Raw genomic sequence first — 12,900 nt, 5'->3', positions numbered from 1 at the left:
TATTCCATACCACTCTTTATACTTCTATATACATCTATATTCTTCTAGAATACTCTATGACCTTCCAGAGTCTTCTAGAACCTTCTAGGGTATTCCGAGACCTTCTAGAACATTCTAAAATGTTCCGGAACCATCTAGAGTATTCTCAAATACTCCAGAAAACTATACAAACACTGTTAAATCTAACCTTTTAAAAATTTACCGTGACATCCAGCTTAGTAGCTCATTCAATAATCAATATTATATTGTTATTGAATTTAAGAGATTTTATCGGTAAATAATCAACGATCATTCATTCCACATGGTAAACCGAAAAATTAAACAAACAAAAAAGGACAAATTTTCCTTAAATATGCGGAACAATCAACTGCGTTTCTTTTTGCCTTGATATCAAGAATAATGGTTGTTTTAACCAAGATACAGGGATCTGACAGAAGTGATACCTCAACAAAAAACTAAAATAAAAAGAACTTTCGTGATAATGATGGAAATGAATTTGAAATGGAATGTTCTCTTTTGAAAAAAACATATTTAGTATTTCTGTTAACATATAATAGTACATAGTGATTTTAAATCATAAGTGTGTATGTGGCTGCATTAGTCAATGAGAAATGACTAAGTAACCACAACCACTTCAAATCTTAACCGGGACTAGGGAAGATAGGAACGCAAATTGGCCTATCCTATCTTAATTAATTAGCTAATTAATAATCTTATCTTTATTATATTCTCTGGGGTCAGCTAACATAAACTAATAAGTAACAATCAAATGTGTGCGTCCAGTTTTATCTTCTTCTTTTTTTTTTCTTTTCTCCCCTGAAAACCACGTGCGTTGTTTTCTTCTTTTTCACACAAATTAATTTTTTTTAAATGTTTTATTTGAGATGATTCTCATGTAATATTTACAAGGATATAGGAGCCTCCACCTTGCATGATGGATCTTAAATCATGAAAATAACGAAAGCCATTATGCGTATCACATAATATATGTTAAAATACAAATGTGGGGCACAAAAATATTTGAAAAATGATGTCCAAATCGGTGAGCGAATAATAAATATTGTGAAATTTTTTGTTTGAAAAGGAACCGTATGAATGTTATTAGTCAAAACTCTATTGAGTTGGGGCATGTCACGTGTTAGTGTGTTACACTATTTACACAAATGGGACACTAAATAATGAAGCACACTCGATCATTATCAACCATTTTCTTTAAGCCACAATTTTGATCCCATTAACATAAATTGCAAATGCGTTGACATGCATCTAGTTATATATTACATCGTCATCCATCTATATATATATGTTCTTTAATGGGCATGAATTCCCATTATTGCCCCTTGAGAAGAAAAAGGAATTGGAGTGGATGTCACGCTTTCTTGGGAGCTTCTTATGTCAAACACAAGATAGCTACCTGAGGGGAACAAACATGGTACACTTTTTTACTTCCAAAGCAAAAGGTGAGTGATCTTATTAGGAGTTAGATATTGATAGTAAATGCTCTTGTATATTATAAAGTTTAAATTTAATATAGGTATTAATACAAGAGTTGTTTTGTTTTAATGAATAATATACTAAAAGAAAAGAAGAAATGGGTTGTGTCTTAATAAAAAGCTCAAGATAGATTTCTGAAAGCCAAAGGGACCCAAGATGATATGACTTGAAGGCTAACATTAGAATATATGGTTACATATGATAGTATAATGCATATAATAAAGATAAAGAAAAGCAGCAAAAAGGGAGCTATGTGGATGTGGTTGGAGAAGTTGATGTTTCATGTTGAAAAAGAGAAAAATAAAGGGCAAAAAAGAAAAGATGAATAGCCTTGGATTCTACGTTTCTCAAAGTATCTATGATCCATATTCCATTACACATGCCATGGGACATGGGAATGTCCAAGACATATAAGATATCATGTACCATGATGCCAAATTACCAAAGTTGGAGCATCCATGGTCAATGTTTTGGGTCTTTCCCACATGTGCCTCCTTAATTAAATTATATGTTTGTTGGGTTGTCACTCTCATGTATATGCCAATCCCCACCTCCCATCCTTACTTTTATCCATTTATGAAAAGGAAAATAATTTCACCTAATTATTTTTGTTCCCTTGCATTTTCATCGCATCCCACCTTAATTTGTTTCTTTATGTATACTCATTATTAGTTATAATAATTCAAAAACTTTTCTCCTCTCTAGCAATGATGAGATTAAAGGTACATGAATTTATGATAAAAATGAACTATATGTAATATGTAGTATGCTACGTAAGTACATCTTGATATTCACGAAAATAATAATAAAAATATGTAATATATTTATATGCTAATACATATTAATTAAACTCTTCCTAGATATTCCTTACATATTGAAAAATTGGAACTGATACTGTTCTTGGGTCATTGAGATTCTTAATACTTTGGATCTTCTTGTCAAACTATTGAGTTTCTTGAAACGTAATAAAGAAGCAGGAGCCCAACTCAACATGGGCCATTGGACCTGTAGAAGAAACTTGGTATGGGCCTGATAAGCCTGGAAGTTGCAAGTGTTGAGTGGCAATGGAGGCACGTGTATAGCATATGTGGTTGTGAGTTGAAGTTGTTTGGATGATGATGATGGCTTGAAGAATTTGATTGAAGAAGAAGAAGAAGAAGAAATGGCAATAGCTCCTTCTCCTTCTTCTGTTTGTGTCCCTGGCTGCCGCTTGCCTCTGCATTCTTCTTTCCTCTCTTACCCTCTCAACTCCTTCTCTCCCTCACCAGCTTCAACAAGAATTCAAGCAAAACCCATTAGAGCTGAACTTGATCAAAACACGGTTCATAATTCATACTTGTCATTTACCTTCCTTTATTATTACTATTGTTATTAGTTGATAATGAATATAATTAATGGAAATTCAGGTAGTGGCTATAACGGTTGGTGTTGTGAGTGTTGCAGTGGGGATTGGCATTCCGGTCTTCTATGAGTCTCAAATCGATAATGCTGTCAACACCTTTCTCCTCTCTCATTTACTTTATCAAATTCCAAGTTATTATTATTCTTATCATTATCATTTGTTGCAGGCTAAGAGAGAAAACACGCAACCCTGCTTCCCATGCAATGGCTCTGGTGCTCGTAAGTATATCTACATTCTCTTTTACCCAACCAACTGTTGTATCGTTAAATCTCATGCAGTATTTGGAGTTGAATTAGGCTATTTTCAAGAGATAACTAATGCAGCAATGTAGGTGTGTAATATAGGGTGTTGCAATCCATTGTTGTGACATTTGAAATTGTTACTCCTGTGGCAGAGAAATGTAGATTTTGTTTGGGGACAGGAAATGTGACAGTTGAACTTGGTGGCGATCAGAAGGAGGTCTCGCGGTGCATAAATTGTGACGGTGCTGGTTCACTCACATGCACCACTTGTCAAGGATCCGGAATCCAACCTCGTTACCTTGACCGCAGGTATGCTCTTCGCCTCTCTGCTTAGTTTACTCATATGCAAACTATATATATAAAACTATAAAAGGCTAATTAAGATAATTAGGACTTTGCTCTTGTATGGTTGATTGCCATTTTCATGTTTCATTTCAAACAGGGAATTCAAAGATGATGACTGAACCATATTAATTTGGATTTTACTCGTGAGGTTAATCTTCGCATTTAATTTGTTTCATCTGTATACACAACGAATACAACTATCAAAATCATGTTAAACAATTCACTTCATTTGCCTTTCAATAATACAACTCCCCTACCTCTTGCACTTTTGGACATTGTTTAATTCAATTATTCATTGTCCTAGATAGGTTTAAAAATTAGACTCTGTTCTTCCTTTTGATTAATGTCGCTGAGTAGTAGGGATTAACATGGAGTGAAAGAAAGGGTGCAAGTAGGAATATAATGTTAATGGATGATTGAATCCAAATTCCAAAGTCATCCTATGAAATTGAGAAAGCAAACATGTCACCCATTCCTTGCTTTCTTCAACTTTAATTCTTTATAATATAAATTTTTAAATAAACTCCAGTGACTTCCAAAACTCTCAACCACTACAATATATATCAAATCAAATCATTCAGTACTTCATTACCCCATTATATATTTGGCCACATAATTAAACTAATCACAAGATTGGTTCCATTATCATTTGCAATGATTATCAGCTATGCTCTGCATGATGATGCGATCCTATGATTAAGAAGAATAAATATTGTTAGTGGGCCTGTGGAAATTAAATAAATATACAAAATGCGCAATCAAGTTCGTGCATCTTCGACTATTATTATATAATATATTGGAGCTTATTTAAATAATAATATTGAATCATCTGAAAAGATCGCTTGACTCGTGTGATCCTATAATAATGCCTTCAATTCGTAGCCGTTTGGTGGAACTTATCCTATAATAATATCAATTTGTAAATACTACTTAATTTAGTTAGTTAATACTTTATAGTTAGATATATGGAATTTTGGTATGCTGTGCCAAGAGTGTTCTTCCAATTACACAATACACTAACAACTACAAAATTAACATGAGAAATTGATTTGAAACTTTTATAAAAGGAAATTGATGTATATGAAACTAATAAGATGGAAGCAAAGTTCTTTAGCAATTGGGAAGATAATAATGCATGAATTAAAAAGCTTCTAAATGATTCAATTGCAAACAAACATTTAAGTGGGACATCATGATTCCCAATTACGTACGTCATTAAGGCCTTGTTAATCAAATCTTAAAAAGCATTATCAGTTCTTAATATCTTTAGTTTGGCCCATCTTTTTAATCTTTTGACCAGGATCAGAAAAGGCTCATTCACAGAAAAAAATAACAATAATAATAAGATTAATGGATGCATGGTGATGGTGATACTTGTCCATAGGTAGAAAAAAAAAATACTTGAATAATTTGAAGTTGAATCAAAAGCCACCAGACAAGGGTTTTCCTTTTCCTGCTTAAATAGTTTCATGTTTCTTCTTTTTTCTAACTACTAGGGTTAAATTAATTTTGAGCGACCGTGCGAAATAATCACCTCAAAATCTTACACATAATTATTCATGCTTTTGGTGGTTTTTCTATCTTTTATCTATTAGAAACCGCCAGAATATAAAGAATCCATGATCAAATTAAAGCATTTTTCACCCTCAACTTCAAATTGTGAATCATTTATTTATAATTTTTCATAAACAATTTTTTGATACCGCCGCAATATTATGTAATAGAGCCGTCAAAGCAAACAAGATTAAAAAACGACCGGTTAATCCATGAATCTCAAAGAATTTAAAGATTTAATTTTTTTTTTTTTAAGATTTGTTGATCGAAATTGTTGGTTCTACCAATAACGTAAATAGCGAAGCAACCAAATTATCACCAAAAAAAAAAGAAGAAAAGAATAGAGAAAGAAGTGATGAAAGCTTGAAGGATAGTAAGAGAAAGAATAAAAAGAGGTGTGAGCTCAAATAAAGTGATGTTATATGAGAGAGTTATGATATTGATCTGCTCAAACATGCTTTATAGACAAGTGATGACTATAACTACTACCGAAACTAACTACTTGAGTGCTATGTTAACTAACTGCTATAATTGACTTACTAATTACTAACTAGCTTGCTAACAGATTACAAATCACATATTAATTAATACAGTTACAAGCTATATCTGATAGAATTAAAGCCTCGGGTTGTTAAATAAATTAGTATCTTTATTTTCTATTTTAAGTGTGTCTATTAATGTGAATAATGTATGTAGTGTGTGTCATATAATTAATTAACTCGTTATATATTAAAAAAAGGAAAAGTTTATGGCAAGCAATTTTATTGAATTTTGACCAACATGTAACGAGTCATTGGATGAAATCTCACACCAATCTCACACCATCAAATCATCATTGAGTCATTGGATGAAATCTCACACCAATCTCACACCATCAAATCATCATTGATGGCTAGTTGATGGCTAACAATCACAAAAATTGCTGCCCCTAGCATTGCTCTTAAAAAAAAATACTCTACGCTCATCTCAAACTTGCTTAACTCACAAATGATCCAAACAAGTTAAATTGACCTACTTTTTTTTTGGCCTGGTGACTAAATTGACCTACTTTTAAATAAGTCATGTTTTTACTACTTATTTCGTTTATTTTTTGAGTGAATTGAATTGATTTACGTGAATTGTTTTTGGTAAGAATTATTGAGAAAGAAATAGTAATGGCGCATATTTGATGACACACAATATAATAGACCTACAAGACACAAATGTAGTTTATGATTAACAAGATACACATTGTGAGCGAAAAAGGCTTCATTTGTATATCGATTGAGAAAGAGAAATTAAAGCATTGAAGATTCAATTTGGAATGTTAAGTATTTAGTAACTGTTGGTCCATCTCCCAGCTTTGCTTTGGGGCCACGCCACAGTGCTTTGGAACGTATTCTTCAAGCTTACACATAAGTTCTTGGGCAGTTTGGGCAGCCACAATAATGTGACGGGCAGCTGGTGTTATGAAACCTTCATCAACAGCTTTGTCCATGAATGACAACAATGAGTTATAGTATCCATCCACGTTCAACAACCCTACCTGCAATTACAACCATTTTTATTTATGTTTCTTTTCACTTTTCATTGATTAGGACCCTCATTAGGTCTTTTTCATTCAACTTTTCTAATACCACGTAATATATATGCTACATTCTAGTCTTTTTCTTTTTTTAAAAGAAAATTTATCCTCATAAAAAATTGTTCATATAAATACAATGAGTATGCCAATTCAAATAAATCCGAAAAAAGATAGAGTGACATGTTAGTATTCCTAGCATTATCTGTGGGTCTTAGAGTAAACACACTATATATTAATTAATTCGGTCACTTTTTGTCTATTTTCATTTTGGAATATTCAATTTGCTAAAAAAAATTTAATAATATCTTAACAACAAGAAAAAAGGTTCCATATATATATATATCTTACAGGTTTATCATGAATTCCTAATTGAGCCCAGGTGATGACCTCCAACAGTTCTTCCAAGGTTCCATAACCACCTATATATATAAATATAAATCATCAACAAATTAATTAGTGGATTACTATTGCTTCCTAATAATATATATGAATAGACTTTTTAATAGAATTTTACAACCACTACAAGAATCTTTCCTTTTACGGTACCTCACAGAAATATACTCTTTATTGAAATTATAGCTACACATATAAAGTTTTATTATCCCTGACTCCCTAAGTAAAACATTGATGGAAAGAAGTTGACGTCTCACAAATATGGTACCTATATAGGAAATAAATGAATACATGTTGAGATAATATTAAGCTGATATTCAATGAGTTATAAAAATAAGTTGTAACTAATTTTAGTTGAATAATTTTTTGATAGTATTTTATTTTTATAATTTTAGTTAAAATGATAAAAAAATTATACATATATAGAAAATAAATGGATAATAATATGTACTCTGCAATACTCACTTGTTAGTTTTTAATTTTAGATTTTATATTTGTTCACATGATAAATTTATTTTTTTTAAGTCTTCTTCTTCTATTTTAATTTTATTTTTTTATTAAAATCATATCTAGACTACGATTTTATCAATATATACTAACATACAATAAAAACCAGAAGATACAAGTAAATAAGATTTTATTTTTAAACTAATTATGAAACTATATTTAAAATTTGATGGTATAAAAAATTTAGTGTGAAAAATTTTTCTCTCTTTCGTAATCTCCATCTCACTGACTGAACCTTAATCTTTAGCTTGTGTCTCTTTTCAGTTTATTTGAAAATTATTTCTGACATTATACTATTTTCTGCGTGATTCTTTCTCTTTCTCTAGGTGTCCTCTTCTTTTCAAAATCTAATCCGTCAACCCCGTTTTTAACGTTTCAGTTCGTGTTTCTCTGGATACACTCTTGCTCTCTGTCGAAATTTTCAAATGAATGAAAATCGACAATTGAAAAAATTATTTTTTGGTTAACTTACGTACTCTTATTATAATTAATTATCATCAATATTAAACTAATTAAAAAAAAGAAAGTATAAGACACCAATAGAGTATGCGATTTAGGAATATTCGATTTAGTAGGATAGTTATTCTAAATAATATGAATGTATTGTATTTGAGAAATTAATAGTATTTTATTTTAAATGTTCATTTTTTTAATAAATAACTCATTATACATATTGTACAAATACTCCATTAACTTATTAACAGAATTTATAAAAAAAATAATATTACGAAATACACTCTTTTTCTCACCGTCTCTCCCTCTCGGTCTCCGAACCCTGACCTTTTAACCCCTTGTATCTCCTTCCAATTCGTATGGGATCATTCCTGACATTATACCATCTTCTACATAAAGTCACTCTCTTTTGCAATTTTTCTCTAAATACATTTTCGCTCTTTATTAAAATTTTTAAATGAATAAAAATAAAAAACTAAAAAAATATTTTTTACTAATCTTATTTATTGTCCGTAACTCATATAACAGATGGAACAATAGAGAATTATATATTAAATTTTAATTTGTTTTTTCTTTTCAAAAGTAAGAAAAATGAAACCTGGCAAAGCAATAAATGCATCAGCTTGTCGAGCCATTTCAGCCTTACGTTGGTGCATTCCCGAAACTGCCCTCACTTCTCCCACAGTCTCTCCTGTGATCTGAAACACATGATTCACTACCATAGTCCTTTTCAATAATAAATATTTTAAAACAATAAGAAATAAACCTAAATACCTCTCTCGGCATTAGAGTCTTAGGGATAACCCTACAAACAATAAGGAATAATCCTTGATTAGGTAATATTATTATTTAGTATATATTAATATTTCATTGACATAAATATGTAAGTAAGGTTGTGTGATTCACCATGGAGAAAAAAGTAACACAACGATCTTTAATAATAATAAATTATTCTCAACTTTCATGTTACTAGGTAATATTATAAAAAAAATTATTTATAAAAATATATATTGCTAATCTCTTTAAAGATTGAATTATAAGATATTCAGTATATAATTTATAATAAACTAAAACACTAAATTCTTATATATAACTAGTTTTCCCTAACAAAAGATTAGTAGAAAAAGAAGAAATTAATGAATGCGACGTAGTTACCCTAACACGTGGCGTCCACCATCAAAGACAACTTGTGAGATGAGACCCATTAACCCTATGCTTCCTCCTCCATATACCAAGTCTATATTCCTCTCCACCTGCATTCAATTATACTTTGCTTTGTTTTAGCCTTTGTTTGGCTTAATATATTATTAATTAGTAAATAAGTCAAGCTCTAAGAATATAACAATTCAAGAACAAATTAAAACTACCATATATATGCATGGATTGAAATATTATGTAAAGTTCTTCATGAACTCCCTTTATAATTTCTCATAATTGTGAGACACAAGATTGAGAAAGAGGTAGAGTTGAATCACTTTATATAAGTATATAACATATCGTTGAAATTGAGATTAATCACTTTACAAAAAGAATTAAAAAAAAATTACCAATTGTTTTCCAAGTTGGATAGCAGCAATTTGGTAGCTTGGGTTCTTGCCAGGGCTTGTGCCACAGAACACACAGATACGCTTGAACCTTGTTGATGATTTCATTGGTGCTTCTTCTATAATCTCCATAATAATGCAAAAATTAATGAATAATTTTTATGTATGTATGTATATTCCCTATATAGCCGGGTGAAGAGTGAATTGAATTGGTATAAATGAAAGAAGGGTTGAGAGAGGGGCAGAAGAGAGAATAGATTCAATAGAATATTAACAAAACGTGTATGTTGTGCTAAGTGCTAACTCATAAGTAAGCAAATATAGTTAAATTAAAGAATAAGGAGGATGCAATTAACAATCTTTTTTGAAAGCAAATCAATTGAAATGCCCCAAAAAAAAAAGTGAGTTAAGGGAAATGTTGGTTGGTTCCCTTAAATATATATAACATGAGAATCAGTTCCATCCTCAAAAAACACACACATATATATAATATCTCATATCAATGTCTCCAATGTATGCATCACACATTACATCATATCTCAATTTATCGTCTCTCCTCTCATGACATTTTATTTCCCCCCAAGAATCTTGTTCACATTTCCATTATTTAAGAAAAACTTAAGTACAAGAGAATATATTATTTTTTTAGTACTTTTAGTTATTAGTATAATTCTTTTAGTTTAATAATTTAATAATATATTTTTAGTTTATATTTTTAAATATTATTAATTAATTATTAACAAAAAATAATAAATTTTGTTATTCTTCTTACATTATTCCATTATGTATTATACTAATTTACTCTATCATTTATATCTTATTATGAAAATAAATACATCACTTATTATGTTATAAAATATTGGTAAATTAAAGTTTGTTAATATTATTGGATTCCATTTTAGTTCTTACTTTATTTCTTTTAGTATATTCTTTATTTGTCCCTTGTTTAATGTATAGAAATAATTTGACCCTTTTTTTAATGTTAACTTTTGGAGTGTTATTAGGGGCTAGTAAGCAATTTTGTCGATTGCATGTAAATTAAGGTGGTTGTGCTCTTATTAGGTACTTCAATTTTTAATTTTGAAATATTATTTTGTATGTTGTTCTTTATAAAACCTTTTAAAGTGATTCTCCATATAAAATCAAGTCAAATCAAAATACATGAAAGTAGAGTATGTAAGGAGATTATTTCACTTTTAAAGTATTAAATTTGTCCCCATTCCCAAATTTTTCCAAAAGAGAAATTTATTTATATTATTGTTGTTAAAGTCACAAGTCACAACAGTGTGTGATGATGAATCGCCATATGGATAATGATTTTAAAATCATTCACCGCTCATCTTAAAAAAAGTAATACAATACTTGATTTGGTCAAATAAGTACATGAGTGACTAAACACTACTCATAAATAATATATACATTATTGAAAATTTCAAATAATTTTGCCTTGATGAGATATGAGGTTATTTTATATTTTAAGAGATTGGTGTATATATTGATGAGTCGTTTCATAAAATTTGTATATAGAAAGGATTAAATTAATGTTTCTAAAATTTAGTTTTAGCTTGAAAATACAATGTTACTGTTGGGGAGACAACTTGTAAACAAAAATAAAGGGGACATAGGATCTTTGATTTTATTATAACAACAAGTACAAATACATTTAATTGGTTGCAATGAACATGCGACAAAGTATAAACTACTTTAATTTGGAGAAATTTATGGAATCTCATATCTTCTTTTGCGGAAGAATTCTGAGGACACAACACACAAAGCATACTAAAATTGTGTGTGTGTGTGTGTGTGTTTTTTTTTTAAAGAAAAAACTTGCAATATTTAATTTTCTTCTCCATTATTGCGCTTAGTTTTACCAATAAGGGAAAGGCAAAGTGAGGGAATTCGAAATTTCAACAATAATTAAACCAAACATGTATCTTTCGAAATTTTTAATTATAAATAATGACATGTACCAGTATCATCAAATAATATATTTCATTATTTCATGCAAGAATAAAATTCCATAATTTCTCAATTGCTAATGACTTTGATTTCTCTGATTTTCTTCACTAAGTAGTTGATTTAAGATTGCTGTCATCCATTCACTTTTTCTCGTATATGATTTATTCCAGCTGCGTAGGAAACTAGAATTTGCTTCTAAAATTAAAGTCAAAGTGTAAAAAGAGTCAAAGAGATCGATAAGAAAGAACAAATTAAGACATTTACCTAAGTTCCATGCATAGCCTTCTATATATTTGTCAAGCTAAGCCTTTTTTAAAAATAATATTCCTTATATCATGTACCTGCCTTTATTTATTTATTTATAACAACAAGGGCACTTTTGTTGTTAGTAAATTTTACAAAAAATAATAGTTTGAATTAGTTAGTGAGATATCAGAATAATGAATGTGCGTCTCTCATTCCTTTTTCTACCGTTTTTTTATAAAATAAATAAATAAATAAATAGCTTACCTAATCATGTAGCATGGCAATTTAAAAAATACGTGGGTGGCTGATGAGTGCCATATAGGTCTTTTTCTTTCATTAACAATAGGTAGAGTAGCTAGTAGGGTAACATAAATGTCACACAATAATAAGAGGGTTTCAAAGTTATTTATGTCCTACAACTTAATTATTCATCTCAAGAAATTCCACAACACAACTCTAACTAGGGATCAATTAATAATTAAAATATTTAAATGTTGCATATCAAAAACCACAAACTCAAATCAAATATTTATTCTTTCCACATATTCCAGGCCTGAAATATAAGAGATGATTAATAATGTTATGATAGAAAGCAAAATATGGACCCCAACATTATACTATATGGTATGGTCCTAATAACCAACCTTATTATTGAATATTACAAAGCACTCTCACCCGTGATAAATCCCACTTTCTAAGCTCATAATGCCACATGGAAAATAATGGCACGGGTTGAACCAAACTTTGTTCTAAGATATTTATAATAATACATACATGGCATCCCAATTTCTTCATCAAGAGGCTAATAAGAGTAGATCTTCTTTTTCTAGGTTCTCTAATTAATATAATTTGTTCCTTAATGCTTCCTAATCCTCAAAATGCCGGGTTTGAATCTTAGTTTCAAACTCTTAGTGCTCCATCCATCCATGGCACGATCACTTTGATTATTCCTTGTTTAGTTTACTTTTCAATCAAATGACTAATTAGTGTTTAAGATAATATTCTTGAGTGCTTATTCATATTATTATTATAAAATAATATTGAATCTTCCACGCATCAACTCAAACTTATCCAATCCAGAACTTTCCACATAATCTTATCTAATTTGGGTGGTTCTTAACTTGTGCTTCGTTATGGGCTCTTACTTGAGCTTCTATGTCATCTTTTATTTATTTTATTTTTCTTTCTTATTTATGA

The 12,900-nt window shown here is 29.9% G+C and overlaps 2 protein-coding genes across 2 annotated transcripts; one reads left to right on the top strand and one right to left on the bottom strand.

Annotated features, from left to right (window-relative positions):
- The first annotated feature begins 2,566 nt into the window (after positions 1-2,566).
- LOC107493261 (protein disulfide-isomerase LQY1, chloroplastic) lies at positions 2,567-3,748 on the top strand. Its single transcript, XM_016114363.3, has 5 exons — positions 2,567-2,815; positions 2,901-2,984; positions 3,063-3,114; positions 3,291-3,447; positions 3,581-3,748. The coding sequence occupies exons 1-5, from the start codon at positions 2,657-2,659 to the stop codon at positions 3,600-3,602; spliced, it is 474 nt and encodes a 157-aa protein (XP_015969849.1). The 5' UTR covers positions 2,567-2,656; the 3' UTR covers positions 3,603-3,748.
- Positions 3,749-6,201: 2,453 nt separating this feature from the next.
- Positions 6,202-9,893, bottom strand: LOC107493260 (cytokinin riboside 5'-monophosphate phosphoribohydrolase LOG1). The gene is made up of 6 exons (XM_016114361.3): positions 9,502-9,893; positions 9,110-9,207; positions 8,729-8,759; positions 8,553-8,652; positions 6,950-7,020; positions 6,202-6,562 (listed from the first exon to the last, which is right to left on the bottom strand). The coding sequence occupies exons 1-6, from the start codon at positions 9,628-9,630 to the stop codon at positions 6,344-6,346; spliced, it is 648 nt and encodes a 215-aa protein (XP_015969847.1). The 5' UTR covers positions 9,631-9,893; the 3' UTR covers positions 6,202-6,343.
- Positions 9,894-12,900: the final 3,007 nt, after the last annotated feature.

The sequence above is a fragment of the Arachis duranensis genome, chromosome 6 (assembly GCF_000817695.3).
Source record: "Arachis duranensis cultivar V14167 chromosome 6, aradu.V14167.gnm2.J7QH, whole genome shotgun sequence".
Classification (NCBI taxonomy): Eukaryota; Viridiplantae; Streptophyta; class Magnoliopsida; order Fabales; family Fabaceae; genus Arachis; species Arachis duranensis.
This window is presented reverse-complemented; position numbering and strand designations above follow the sequence as displayed.

Coding starts and splice junctions, on each gene's coding strand:
- LOC107493260 (XM_016114361.3), bottom strand. CDS start 9,630: ATGGAGATTATAGAAGAAGCACCAATGAAATCATCAACAAGGTTCAAG. Junction 9,208..9,501: donor TCCAACTTGGAAAACAATTG/GTAATTTTTTTT, acceptor AATTGAATGCAG/GTGGAGAGGAATATAGACTT. Junction 7,021..8,552: donor TGCATTTATTGCTTTGCCAG/GTTTCATTTTTC, acceptor TTATATATATAG/GTGGTTATGGAACCTTGGAA.
- LOC107493261 (XM_016114363.3), top strand. CDS start 2,657: ATGGCAATAGCTCCTTCTCCTTCTTCTGTTTGTGTCCCTGGCTGCCGC. Junction 2,816..2,900: donor CTGAACTTGATCAAAACACG/GTTCATAATTCA, acceptor ATGGAAATTCAG/GTAGTGGCTATAACGGTTGG. Junction 3,448..3,580: donor CCTCGTTACCTTGACCGCAG/GTATGCTCTTCG, acceptor CATTTCAAACAG/GGAATTCAAAGATGATGACT.